The sequence below is a fragment of the Muntiacus reevesi genome, chromosome 1 (genome assembly GCF_963930625.1).
Source record: "Muntiacus reevesi chromosome 1, mMunRee1.1, whole genome shotgun sequence".
NCBI lineage: Eukaryota > Metazoa > Chordata > Mammalia > Artiodactyla > Cervidae > Muntiacus > Muntiacus reevesi.
Genome location: NC_089249.1, coordinates 182,838,267 through 182,850,504, shown reverse-complemented (window position 1 = coordinate 182,850,504; position 12,238 = coordinate 182,838,267). Strand labels below are relative to the sequence as shown.

Genomic DNA, 12,238 nt, shown 5'->3' with positions numbered 1-12,238 from the left:
TTCACTGCCCTCCCAGCCCTTATATCTGCCCCTGTGGGCCTCACTGTTCATCCACCTCCAAGGACATAAGACTCAGAAACTTGGCTGTTGGCAGGTGGGCTTTGCTGACCCTGACACAGGGTTTAGGGCAGGTGACATGCCAGGCACACAGGAATCCACTGGTGGAGCTGGGGTTTGACTTCAGGGCTCCACCCACACCTGAGGGGAGGGCATGGGGCAGTGGCAGGCCAAAACAGACCCATCCTTTGCATGTACCCCCACCCTCACCCCCACCCCCAGACCTGAATAAAGCCTGTGGGAATGCCATGGATGCCCACGAAGCCGCCCAGATGCACCAGAACTTCTCGCAGCAGCTACTTCAAGACCACATCGAGGCCTGCAGCCTCCCTGAGCACAACCTCATCACGGTATGGGCCCAGGGTAGGGGAGACAAAGTGAGGGTGCTGGGTGGCTCCTTGGGGCCAGCTCACCTGACCAGCAGCCCCCGGGGGATGCGCTTCCTGAGGAACGAAGTGCACCCTTGGCTACTGTCTTCCTTGCATCTCTCCAACAAACCCTAACCCAACCTGGCCTCAGGAGCCCCCTTGGATGGGCAGGAGAGCTCCAACCCAAGTGAGTGATGCAGGCTGCTTCTTGGGGGCCCTGACCAGCCTGAGGAGGGCAACATTCTAGGCACAGACATGCGGCCCAGCAACCCCCTGCTCCTCACTAGGAAGGACCTCACCTGTGTGTTCTCTTTCCCCGCAGTGGACAGACGGCCCACCCCCTGTGCAGTTCCAAGCTCAGAATGGACCAAACACCAGCCTGGCCAGCCTCCTGTGAGACCCCTGGACGGGGCCTCTCAGCTTCTCCAACCCTCCGTGGTGGCCTGGCATGTCCCTGACTTCCACCCAGATGGCACTTGAGCTTTCCTTGGAGACGTGCTGGCGTGGCTGTCTTCAGGCTTCTTTCCCAACTGTCTCCAGAGCACCCAGGTCCCTGGGGAGCGTGGAGGGCTGATTCCTGTCCTCCCAGGAAGGGCCAACTGGCCATTCTTGCCAGGTACCAGGAGTCCGAGTGCTGTGGCTTGCCATTGGGATGTTGGAGCTGACTTTGCAGAGCCATCCTTCAAAGTGGATTTGAACTGCCAGTCCTGCTTCCATGTCTGAGTCATATCTTCAAGAGAGTGTCTTGGTAGGGAAGGGGGTGTTGGCCGTCAGCCAGGTCATGACCCTGCATGCACGGGTGGTTGGTGCCACTGAGGTACCACATGACTTCCACAGGCCTGTGTGCTGGGCCAGAGTGTTTCCTCTGCTCATGGCAGCTTCCTGCGCCCAGAGGCAAGATGCCAGTTTCTGACCCACAATTAGAGGGGAGAAGTGATGGTGCCTGTCAGGGACGGGAATGCTTGTCTCACCCCAGTGCTTTTCCTGACTTGCCTTTCTGTTCAGCATCCATCCTTTTGGCAGCTGGGGCCTCTAGCTAGGGCTCCTGGGGGACCCCGGAACTTGACTTCTGAACATCTGCACCTTGACTGGACTCACTGTCCAGCTGTGGGAGTGCACCTGCTGGTGGTGATCTACGAGTGTGCCTGTGTGTTGCTTCCCAGCCAGAGCTGGTGCCTGGAGCTGAGACGCCTGTGTCTGTTTCAGCCGCCTTCTGCTGGTCAGAGTTCATAGTGGAGGGCGGGAGGGACCTTTCTCATCCCAACTCAGCTCTGCCACCTTGCAGCAACCATTCCCTTTGTACCCTGCCCTGTTTTTAGAAGGGAGGAGGAGAAGACCTACCTGCCTTGGGTCTCGGGACAGCATTGTAACCTCTTCCTGAGCTGGACCCCGGGAGGCTCTGCCAGGCCCAGGCAGCCGTTTTTGGTTCTGTGCTCCTCTTGAATAGTCAAGGAGATGCCCCGGGAAACGGTGACATTGGGGGCAGTCACAGCAGCAGCCCGGCCATGTTTGGCTTCCAGTGCCTGGGAGGATCTCCCTAATGAGGGTGGTGTGCAGTTTTGCTAGTTATGGCTGCTTGTTGATTCAAGTCTTGTTCCCTAACACTGTGAAAGCTGCTTCTCAAAGCCTCAGTGTCTGTGACGAAAGGAATGTTGGGATTGCTCAGGTCAGCCACTTGGGCCCCAAGGCCTGGGTGTGCCTTAGCCACTAGCAGGGCTATCAGCAGACCTCCATGTTCTGGGTCACTGCCCTCATCAAGGCCCTGCTGCCCTCTTGGGGGCCAGCAACAGGCATGCAAGTAAGCTACTGAATGAAGGGACAGGCTGGTTGAAAGGACAGGCTGGCCAAGTTTTGTTCCTGGGTCACTTGAGAGTCCAACCGTGTTCCGTGCTCCTCGGGGCTGCCCCTGGGTCTCTGAGGCCTGCAGAGGTGGTCTGCTGCCTGTTCATGAGCTGTCCCCATCTCGTCTCCCTCCCCCTTTGAGGGTCCCCCCCACACAGGTCCTCTTCCACCAAAGGGACAGAGCACCTGTCGCTACAAGTTGCACCTGCTAGCCTGGACTCCACACTGTGCAGCCTCTCCAGACCCACATTTCTTCAGTCCTGCTTTACGTTGTTTATTTATTTAAACCTTTCTTTGCTTCTAGGGCATTTTGTATGTAGAGCAGTTGAAATAAGAACCTCAAAACTTAACGTCTTGTCCTGATGTTGAAGTGCTTTTAGTGACCACTCTGTTATCTATGTATGTGTAAAGTTAAGGGTAAGTTCTTAAGTTTACAGTTAAAAATTCAGTACTCGATATTTAATATTCCGCTCTAGCTTTATGGAAGCCAACCCGCATGTACATGCATGCGTGCAAGCTTTGAACTTCCCCTTCATTGCAGCACCTTTTAGCTACATAAGCTGTTGTAAATACCCTCCTGTAAGTCCAAATTCAGTGCCTCACGGTTTCTCAATCGTAAGAATTTAAGACACACTGCACACAAGCCCCAGAGATACATTACAGCCAGTGACATATAGCTGGGTGTTCAGAAACAACAAAAACTCCAAACCCTTAAGCACACATGGGGTGTGAGGGAGTAGCAGAAAGATTGCTCTTGCAGGTTAATTGTTGAAAGCTGTCAGACTCCCTTTTGTGTGCCTCCCGCTTCTTCCTGTCAGTGGTGGTGGCCCTCAGGTCCTGTGGTTCTGAGGATGCTGGTCCAGGAGGTGCCGGTTCCCTCTCAGACACATAGTTGGACCCCCACAGTCACCCATGGGGGAGGCCAGGGTCCTCCCCCTGGGGTAAGCACTCCCCATCCCACTTATTGGGAACACAGGCAGGGAAATCCAAAAGGGCTGTCTGACACGGTGGGTGAAATGTGTTGGTTGCATCTTCTTTGTTTCCTTAGAGGATTTTTAAATGTATGTTTGGCATACTGTCTTTTAATGGATTTTCAGTGTCTTAAGTTTTTAGCAGCCTGTATTTTCAGCTGGTGCTTTTAATCACAAAAAAATTTTTTTTTGTAAATACAAAGCATTGTTTAAAAGAGACATCTTGTTTGTAGATTTCATTTCCTATGTATTCAAAGTAAAATAACTTGCAGGAGCCGTCACTCACTGCGTCTTTGTTGTGCGTGCGCCCCTCACATGTGCCCTAGTGAAGACTCTAAGCTTCCACAGCCAGCCTGCGGGGCCCCAGGGCCTTCTGCTGTAACCTACAGGGCATGGAGATGCAGAGCCCCAGACCCTGGACGGTCTGGTGGATACCTGCATCTCCTTCCCCTCTAATGATGATGTTCCACAGTCCAGCCCTGCTTGAGGGAAGGGAGCCACTGAGACATGGCAGGAACAGCCCGCAGCCCTGCCTGTTCCTGGCTCTTGCCACAGACCAGACTTCCTTGCATTCCCACTGTCCTGTTTCCTGTGTTCTTAGAAAACACACGGGTCAGCCTTCATGTGCCTGGGGTTTTTTGTTTTTCCTTTGTGAGGTGAAAGTCATGTAAAATTTAATGTCTACAATTCACTGGCATTCAGTACATTTACTGTGTACAACCAGCGCCTCTGTCTAGTTCCAGAACATTTTCATCACCACAAAAGGAGACCCCCATCTTCATTAGCAGTCATTCCCATTCTCTTTCCCCAGTCTCTGACAACCACTAATCTACTTTCAGTTGCTATGGATTTGATTGATCTGGTCATTTCACATAAATGGAATAGTGTAACATGTCCTTTTGTGTCTGGCTCCTTTCACTCAGCTTCATGTCTTCAAGATTTTTCTACACAGAAGCAGGTATCATTGCTTCATTTCTTTTTTATGGCTAAATAGTCTGTTGGATGATGGATGGACCACATTTTACCCTGTCACCATTGATGGGCTTTGGGCTGCTGCCCCCTTGTGGCTCTTGTGAGTAGTGCTACTATGGATGCATCTGTGCATTTACTTTGGCATGTGTCTGCAGTTCTCTTGGGCCATGCTTTTAGCGCAGGGATAGGACCATCCTGCCACCCTTGCTGTATCAAGGCCCTTGTGTTGCTCTCATCCCTGTGCCCCGAGAGGATGCCCAGGTGGCTTTGAGTGCTCCCTTTTAGGGGCACTTCTGAAGATGCCTTTGGGCCACAGTCCCCAGGCAGAATTGCTGGTCACTGGATGTGTGAGTGATTCGACACAATGCAGAGAACACACTTGGGAAGCAGATGATAGGAACTCAGCCAGGAGGCATCCACGGCTGAGGGGAAGGCAGGAATGGACCTCACAGAGGCTCGCAGGTGGCCAGGGCAGCTGGCCCAAGGATCAAATACCTGGGAAAGGTATCATTACTAGTCCTCGATAACACTCATCCCCAGTCCTCGGAAATCCTGCCGGTCACTCTGCCCATTCCTGGCCATCTTCTCCACCTGCCTGAGGCTCAGTCACGTCTCCCACCTGGAGGCTGCTCCCTGAATGGTCCCAGAGTATTCTGTGCTCACTCGCACCTGTCCCCTTGCTAGGAGTACTCTCCTTGTGGTTGCTGGGTTTCACTGGGGAACATTTTGGCATGGGACAGCCCAGAGGGAAGGACACGCGGGCCATTCCTCAGCTGGTCCGGCAGGTACCACTGCGGACACCTGCCTACCGCATTCGCAGTCACCGTGGCCGGGTCCCTGCTGACCTGCACCTCAGAGGGGGCCTGGACCTTACAGCCCCGCTGATGGGCTTCTGCAGGCCTGGGGATTTAAAGTGTTCCTCGTGTATTGGCTTCTCCTTTGGTCTCCTCGAGCTCTTTGAGTTGATATTTCCCCACAAAGAAAGCTATTTGGGGAGATTCATGCCATATTTCTGTCTGTGCAGCACTTCACACCGCTTCTTCCATTTGAACTACACTGCCTTCTTTCCCTAGTACAATCCCAGTCAGCTCAGAAGTGCCAAGTGGAGGCTGACCCCTGCAAGGGGTCTGAGAGGGGAAGGCGCAATCTGAATTTGGTTTTCTTAGCACTTTGATATCTTTTGATACTTTTTTCAAGGACTGGAAAATAAAAGGACTATTGTTTAGTTGCTAAGTTGGGTCCCGACTCCTTGTGACCCCATGGACTGTAGCCCTGCAGGCTCCTCTGTCCATGGGATTTCCCAGGCAAGAATACTGGGAGTGAGTTGCCATTTCCTTCAGAGGATCTTCCTGACCCGGAGAGTGAACTCATAGCTCCTTCATTGGCAGGCAGATTCTTTACCACTGAGCTACCAGGGAAGCCTAAAGGGACTGTTACAGTGATGCTTTATGAAAAATGTAACTCTTAATGAATTATGACTGCTACAACAAATATAGTTTTAAAAATTGTAACACTTACACTAAGGAGTTCCCTGTATGAGGAAAAGCTCGCTGAAATAGATCCTTAGAAGTGGGCCACTTGGCCCACAGTGTGCTTGTTTTGCTTTGAGTGTTTCTAACTACAATTCTGAATGTCATGTGTCTGCGCAACTTGATATTCAGGCTCTGTCTGCAGGTGGGTGTGCTCTGCCCAGAGGGAGTGTCTGTGTGGCCCTGGAGGATGTCCTGCTACTGAACACAGGGTTCTGTACAGAGACGCTACCCTAAAGGGTTAAAGACAAACTGCTCCGAAGTAACGTGAACCGGAAGTAAATCTCCCATCTCAACTCGGTGTCAGCTGCTGCCAGGGGCCTGGTCTATTCCAGCCTCAGCCACCAGGGGGCGTGAACACCCCAGTCAGCGGCCCCACCAGGCAGGGCAAGCAAGCTGGGAAGGCTGGTCTGGGTGTCACCAGACCTCAATGTAGCCTGGCTCTGTCCTCATCTGCAAGGATGTGGGCTGACCTTTACCTCAGGGCCGCTCAGTTCCCCTCCTGTAACACGCGGTTTGGAGAAGCTGATCCCCATGGTTCTCTAGGGGTCAGGGCTACACCATTCATTCCTTCATTTACTCACCAAACATTTGGCACCTACTGGGGACACAGCAGGAGCCACATCAGAAAAAGTTCCTGCCCTCAGGGAGTGGACACTCTACCCGCAGCGCTACGACAGACCTCAAACAGGAGCGAGTGCTGTCTTGCCTTGAAAGAAGTAGCATACTGGAGGATGGGGCAAGCAGGGGGCCTGGGGGTAGTGGAGCTCTGTGACAAGCAGGGGGAGGCCTTTCTCCGCCTGCCGGTCAGCTGGGCAGGCAGATGACGTTTCCGACTCCCACTACACAGCCACCAAGACTGTGGGGCGGGAACGGACAGCCCTCCCTTCTGGACACTCCAGAGAGGATGCCTGTGGCATCCTGGAGGGCACCACCTCAAATCCAGCCGAGGCCTGGGTCATGTCCAGGAGGACATTGATGAATGGAGAAAGTGCCTGAGCCCCCTTGTCCAGGGGAGCGACTGAATCCCTAGGCCCCCTCAGGCTTTTCTTCCCCCAACACATTTGGGCCCACATCCCAGACGTGAACTCAGGTGGGACTACAGACAGGGCTGAATGTGCGGCATGGCCATGGGTCAGAGGGTGACTGACAGACGGGGTCACCCGCCCCCTTGTGTAACACGGACTCCCAACAGCAGGTAACCAAGGGTCGGAGCCCTGACATCACCACGAACTAACCAGAGAAGATGCCTCAGAGCTGGGTCCTGAATTCAGGTACTGTACGCCTGTTGCCTCTGTCATCTGGCTCCCACAGACAGACGTCCCAGCAGGGCCACACCCAAATCCCTCACTCAGGATCTGTTTTTCTCAGCATCTAGTTTTCCTGAGACCCAAGGCCTTGAGATTATTTTTTCTTGGGGATTACTTGCCCCTCCCTGACTTTTCTGGAATAGCCCGAGGCCATGCCTGGGGTTGCCCTATGGGACACCCACATGCCTTGGATACGGAGTACAGGGCCAGGTGGGTTTTGCACGCAGACAGACCCCAGCATCAACTGGGCCCCCAAGGTGAGACAGGAGCCCACAGCTTCTCCTCCACGTCATCTGTTTGGATTCTTCCAACCTTGAAACTTTACCTCAGGTCTCTCTCGCATCCACACCCTTGGTGAGAATAATAGGTTGGTGCTGAGCACACTCCCCTCCCTTCTCATGGTACTTTGGTGGTTTAGTCGCTAAGGCATGTCCGACTCTTTGTGACCCCATGGACTACAGCCCGCCAGGCTCCTCTGTCTGTGGGATTCTCAAGGCAAGAGTACTGGAGTGGGTTGCCATTTCCTTCTCCAGGGGATCTTCCCAACCCTGGAATCGAACCTGGGTCTCCTGCATTGCAGGCAGATTCTTTACCAATTGAGCTATGAGGGAAGTCCCTTCCCTTATAATTCTCATGAAAAAGGCCAGAAACTATATTTGGTCACCCAAGAAACCTCCCCACACAACACGATACATACCTGGATGCAGGGACATTGAAGGCGTTTTGATCAATGCCGTGTGGGCAGCTAACAAATTGGGGCACCCAAAGGAATCACCAGTTCAAGGTCACAATTTGGGGCCAAGGTGGATTTTTGGAGCTGGTTAATCCCTCACTCCCAAGCCACACCAGACTCTAACCTGCATGTCTGCCGAGCTCCTCCAAAGGCAGTAGGCTGTGGGGTCGTGTGAAGTGAGTTATCCAAACCTGAGCTGACTGACACTCGGGGGATAGGTTTATAACACAGGAAAGTGGTCATTGATCTGAAATTCAAATCTAACTGGGCGTCCTATGTTTTCATTTGCTAAATGCAGCCACCCTGGAGGTTCAATAACATCTTTGAATAAAAGAATGTAGTCATGAAACCAGAGAGCTGGAAGGTTACTGAATCCAAACCAGGAATTTTACCAGTGGGAAACAGAACTCACAGAGCTTTGTAGCATGCTTACTGTCCCCATCGGAATAAAATCCCACTTCCTCGCCGGCAAACATCAGCTGACCTCTTCCACTTAATCCCTGCCCACCAGCTTGCCAGTCGTTCTCTGCCGAGCACTGCTCCCTTCTGTCCAGTATGTGCATCCCTGGGCTGAATCCTTGTTAAGATTCAGATCTCTCAAATCTACCTGCTCACAAGTCTCCCACCCCTGTCCTGGTCAGAGCCCTTTCCAGTCACTATGTCACATCCCCAGTTACTTTTCTTTTTATTGGCTGCTCCACGTGGCATGTGGGATCTTAGTTCCCAGATTAGGGATTGAACCAGCACCCCCTGCAGTAGAAGCACAGAGTCATAATCATTGGACCACCAGGAAAGTCTCCCCAGCTACTTCATCAACATCTTTAATGGCTGAAATCTCCTTGTTCACTTTGTTGTCAGTCTGTCCCTCCCCACTCGACTTACTCACCACAGCATCCTGAACTCCAAGACCACAGGCCTGTGACGGCTCCAGTGGAGAACCTGGGCGCTTGCACTGGAATTCTTGCCACAGCCCCACCTAGCCCTAAGCTGCAAGCTCCTGGCTGTCTGTATCATTTGGAACAGGAGTGAATGTTCCCAGACAGGGGGCACTAGTGACTCCTGCACTAGGAAGAAGATAAATTTGTTGCCAGAATGAAGCCAAAGTTGTGATTCGGCCTTGTCTAACCCAAGACATGTAGAAATACCCCTACTGCAAGGGGTATTTTTCCCCTCAGGCCCCAATGCACGAATTTCTAGGGCTTTCTATTTGTTGTTGTTCAGTCGCTAAGTCATGCGGGACTCTTTGCAACCCTTTCTATACTGAAGAGCAATGTTGTGCTAAGGGTGCTCAGTTCTCAGAAACATTCTAAAAGAGTCCCAGGTCACTGATTGAGGGGGCAACTTGAAAACTGCCCACCAGAACACTTGCTTTAAAAGATCAGAGTGTGTGATGCTGTGTGTGTGGAAAACCAAAGTAGACCCTGTACATCTGCATGTGCCCAAAAGAACAAAATAAGATGGAGGCATTAAGTATGCCCTTGCATTCCATCCCCACTGCTCATCCTACTACCCACCCAGTGCCAGCCCCATGCCCGCCACAGAGGAGGAAGAGGGGAGCATCTGTGCTGACCAGACACATTCCTGTAGTTTCTATATGTCTGGGAGAATATCTGTCTCCTGACTCTCTTGTCATGCTTCGGCAACAGCCCAGGAGAAAATTCTCATAAAGAGGACCAGGACCTTGGTGAGCAGATGTGTGAGAGGCTGACTTGCAGCAGGAAGGATGAGCCTGGCAGGGTCTGGGTGGGAGCCAAAGTCAGGGAACCCTGATGGCTGCTTCCCTGCAGACTGGAGTGGAGGCCTTAACATGGAGGCAGGAAGCAGCTGGGCAGTGACAAAGAAACTTCCCTCACAAAGACACGTGAGTGACCCACGGGGCATGGCCTGTGACTGCCCAGAGCTCCCTGGGGACTCCTGAATTCTACTCAAGACAGGAGATGGGACGCCACCTGCTCTTCCATTGGAGTTTAGAAGCAGCTTAAGTGCAGTGGGTCTCTGAGAACTTTGAGATTCAGGCTGGCTCTGACATGGGACTGGCTCAGCTCTCGCCTTGATGCCAAGCTTGCTCAAGTCATACCCTCTCTGCACTCTGCATTTGGGAAACCGAAGATGGACTAGCTGATTGCTTAACTTCCCCTCAGTTCTGACAGTTCTTAACATGCTATTATCTACATGAAGATGTGACGGGGAGAGATGAGCAGGCATTCAGAAAAAGTGGATAACCCAGACATTCATTGTTCAAGCGTTGTGCATTTTTTTTTTTTTTTTTTTTTTTTGGCCGCACCACGAGGCATGTGGGATCTTGGTTCTCTGACCAGAGATCAAACCCTGCAGTGGAAGCATGGAGTCTTAAACACTGGACCATCAGGAACGTCTCCACTGTGTATATATTAAATGTGTGCATGTATCTATTATAAGTATTAATATTTTGAATAATGTAGTTCTGTCCTTTGGGAATGTATTATCTAGTGGAGAAAGAGAGAGAGAGAGGTAGAGAAGGATGAGAGAGGAGGAAAAGGAGGGAGGAAGAGAAGAAGGAAAGAAGGAAAGGCAAGCCAGCCTACATACTCTCTGTAGTTATTTAATATAAAATGTACAAAAATGAGGATTATAAACAGAAAATGTTAGTTATCAATATGCTTATGGCCCTAGTAGGTGGAAAGACTCTATGAGAGTCAGAGATTTTGTTCAGAATTGGAATTTAAACCTAGGTTCTGGTTTTATTTATTTGTGACCCTAGCTGAATAAAAACCTTTGAACCTCAATTTTCTTCCCTCCAAAATGGGGCAATGTACCTTGATCTCATACAATTTCTGCGAGGTGGAGAGGTAATAAGGGAGGCAGAAGCTGGCTTAGACAGGGCGACAGCCCAGCCAGCCCCATTCAAGCCATGAAGCATGTGCTACTGATTGTAAGTTCGCCAGAATATTAACGGATGTTCTTAGGAAAAAGGGCTTCCCTGTTAGCTCAGCTGGTAATGAATCTGCCTGCAATGCAGGAGACCTGGGTTTGATTCCTGGGCTGGAAGATCCCCTGGAGAAAGGAACAGCTACCCGCTCCAGCATTCTGGCCTGGAGAATTCCATGGACAGAGGAGCCTGGTAGTCCATGGAGTCACAAAGAGTCGGACACAACTGAGTGACCTTCACTTTCACTTTAGGAAAAAAGGAAACATCACATGCTCAAGGAGGGTTGTAATATAACATAACAACATGTATTAACAATATGAAAGGCTTAGCCAAATTCTCTGGCTGAAAAAAAGCTTTTTTTTTAAGCAGGGAAACTCATCATAGAATCTCTACTGATATTTTGAGTCATTCTTTTTTTTTTTTAAAGACTGTTCTTTTTTTGATGTGGACTATTTTTAAAGTTTTTATTGAATTTGTTACAATATTGCTTCTGTTGGTTTTTCTGGCCACAAGGCATTTGGGATCTTAGCTTCCTGACCAGGGATTGAACCTGTACTCCCTGCACCCTGAAGGTGCGGTCTTAACCACGGAACCACCAGGAAAAGTCCCTTGAGTCATTCTGATGTCTCCTGGAATTCAATGTGGAAAATTTTGCATTAAGCAATGTAAGATAGCATTCTTGAAGAAAGCATCCAGGAAGAAACTGTAGTGAAAAAAGGGGCAAGTAGAGGGCTTAAAACATTAAGTCAGAAAAAAAACCCCCAAAAAACCCATTAAGTCAGGATTCAATCTTTACCTTTGGTGATGGAGGTCATTTAAAAATTTTTTTTTCTTCCTGATTTACAAAAGCAATACAGTCTCCTTAAAAATCAAAGTTTTTTGAGTAGGGGTGTCATGTGGTCCATGATTTAAGAGAATTAGTCTAACAGTTTGCACGTGGTAGGTAGTCCAGGCATCTGTGGTAGAAACGGAAATTGAAAAGAGTAGGTAGAAAAAGGAGGGCTTCCGCAGTGGTCCAGCGGTTAAGAATCCGCCTACCAATGCAGGGGACACAGGTTCTCCGCCCGCCCCCCCAAACCCCGCATAGTTCAGGTGCTATTTGACTTTCTCTTAGGGAATCAGGGGAACATCATAGGCCAACCTCTTGATTTAGTGGTGTCTATTTCTCTCTGGAAACAGGGACTGACTGTCTTTTTTTAAATTGAAGTATAGTTGATTTGCAGGGCTCCCCAGGTAGTGCTAGTGGTAAAGAACTTGCCTGCCAATGCAGGAGACATAAGAGACATGGGTGCGATCCCTGGGTTGGGAAGATCCCCAGGAGGAGGGCACGGCAGCCCAATTTGACTTAGCACAGCAGAGAACACATAGTTGATTTACGATGTTGCATTAGTTTCAGGTATACAGCAAAGTGATTCAGCTATACATACCTATACATCTTTTTTTTTTTCAGATTCTTTTCCTTTAAAGGTTATTATAGAATATTGAGTTTCCTGTGCTATACAGTAGATCCTTGTTGTTTATCTATTTTACATATACTAGAGTTAAGCT

At 50.3% G+C, this 12,238-nt stretch overlaps 1 protein-coding gene across 2 annotated transcripts in view; it reads left to right on the top strand.

Annotated features, from left to right (window-relative positions):
* The window catches only part of MAU2 (MAU2 sister chromatid cohesion factor), a 34,319-nt gene extending 30,807 nt beyond the window's left edge, over nt 1-3,512 (top strand). For both annotated transcript variants that reach the window (XM_065917349.1, XM_065917348.1), the window contains exons 18-19: nt 280-407; nt 748-3,512. In XM_065917349.1, coding sequence (XP_065773421.1) covers nt 280-407; nt 748-822 — 203 coding nt within the window. In that variant the 3' untranslated portion in view covers nt 823-3,512. The remainder of the gene's footprint in view (nt 1-279; nt 408-747) is intronic.
* The last annotated feature ends 8,726 nt before the right edge of the window (nt 3,513-12,238 follow it).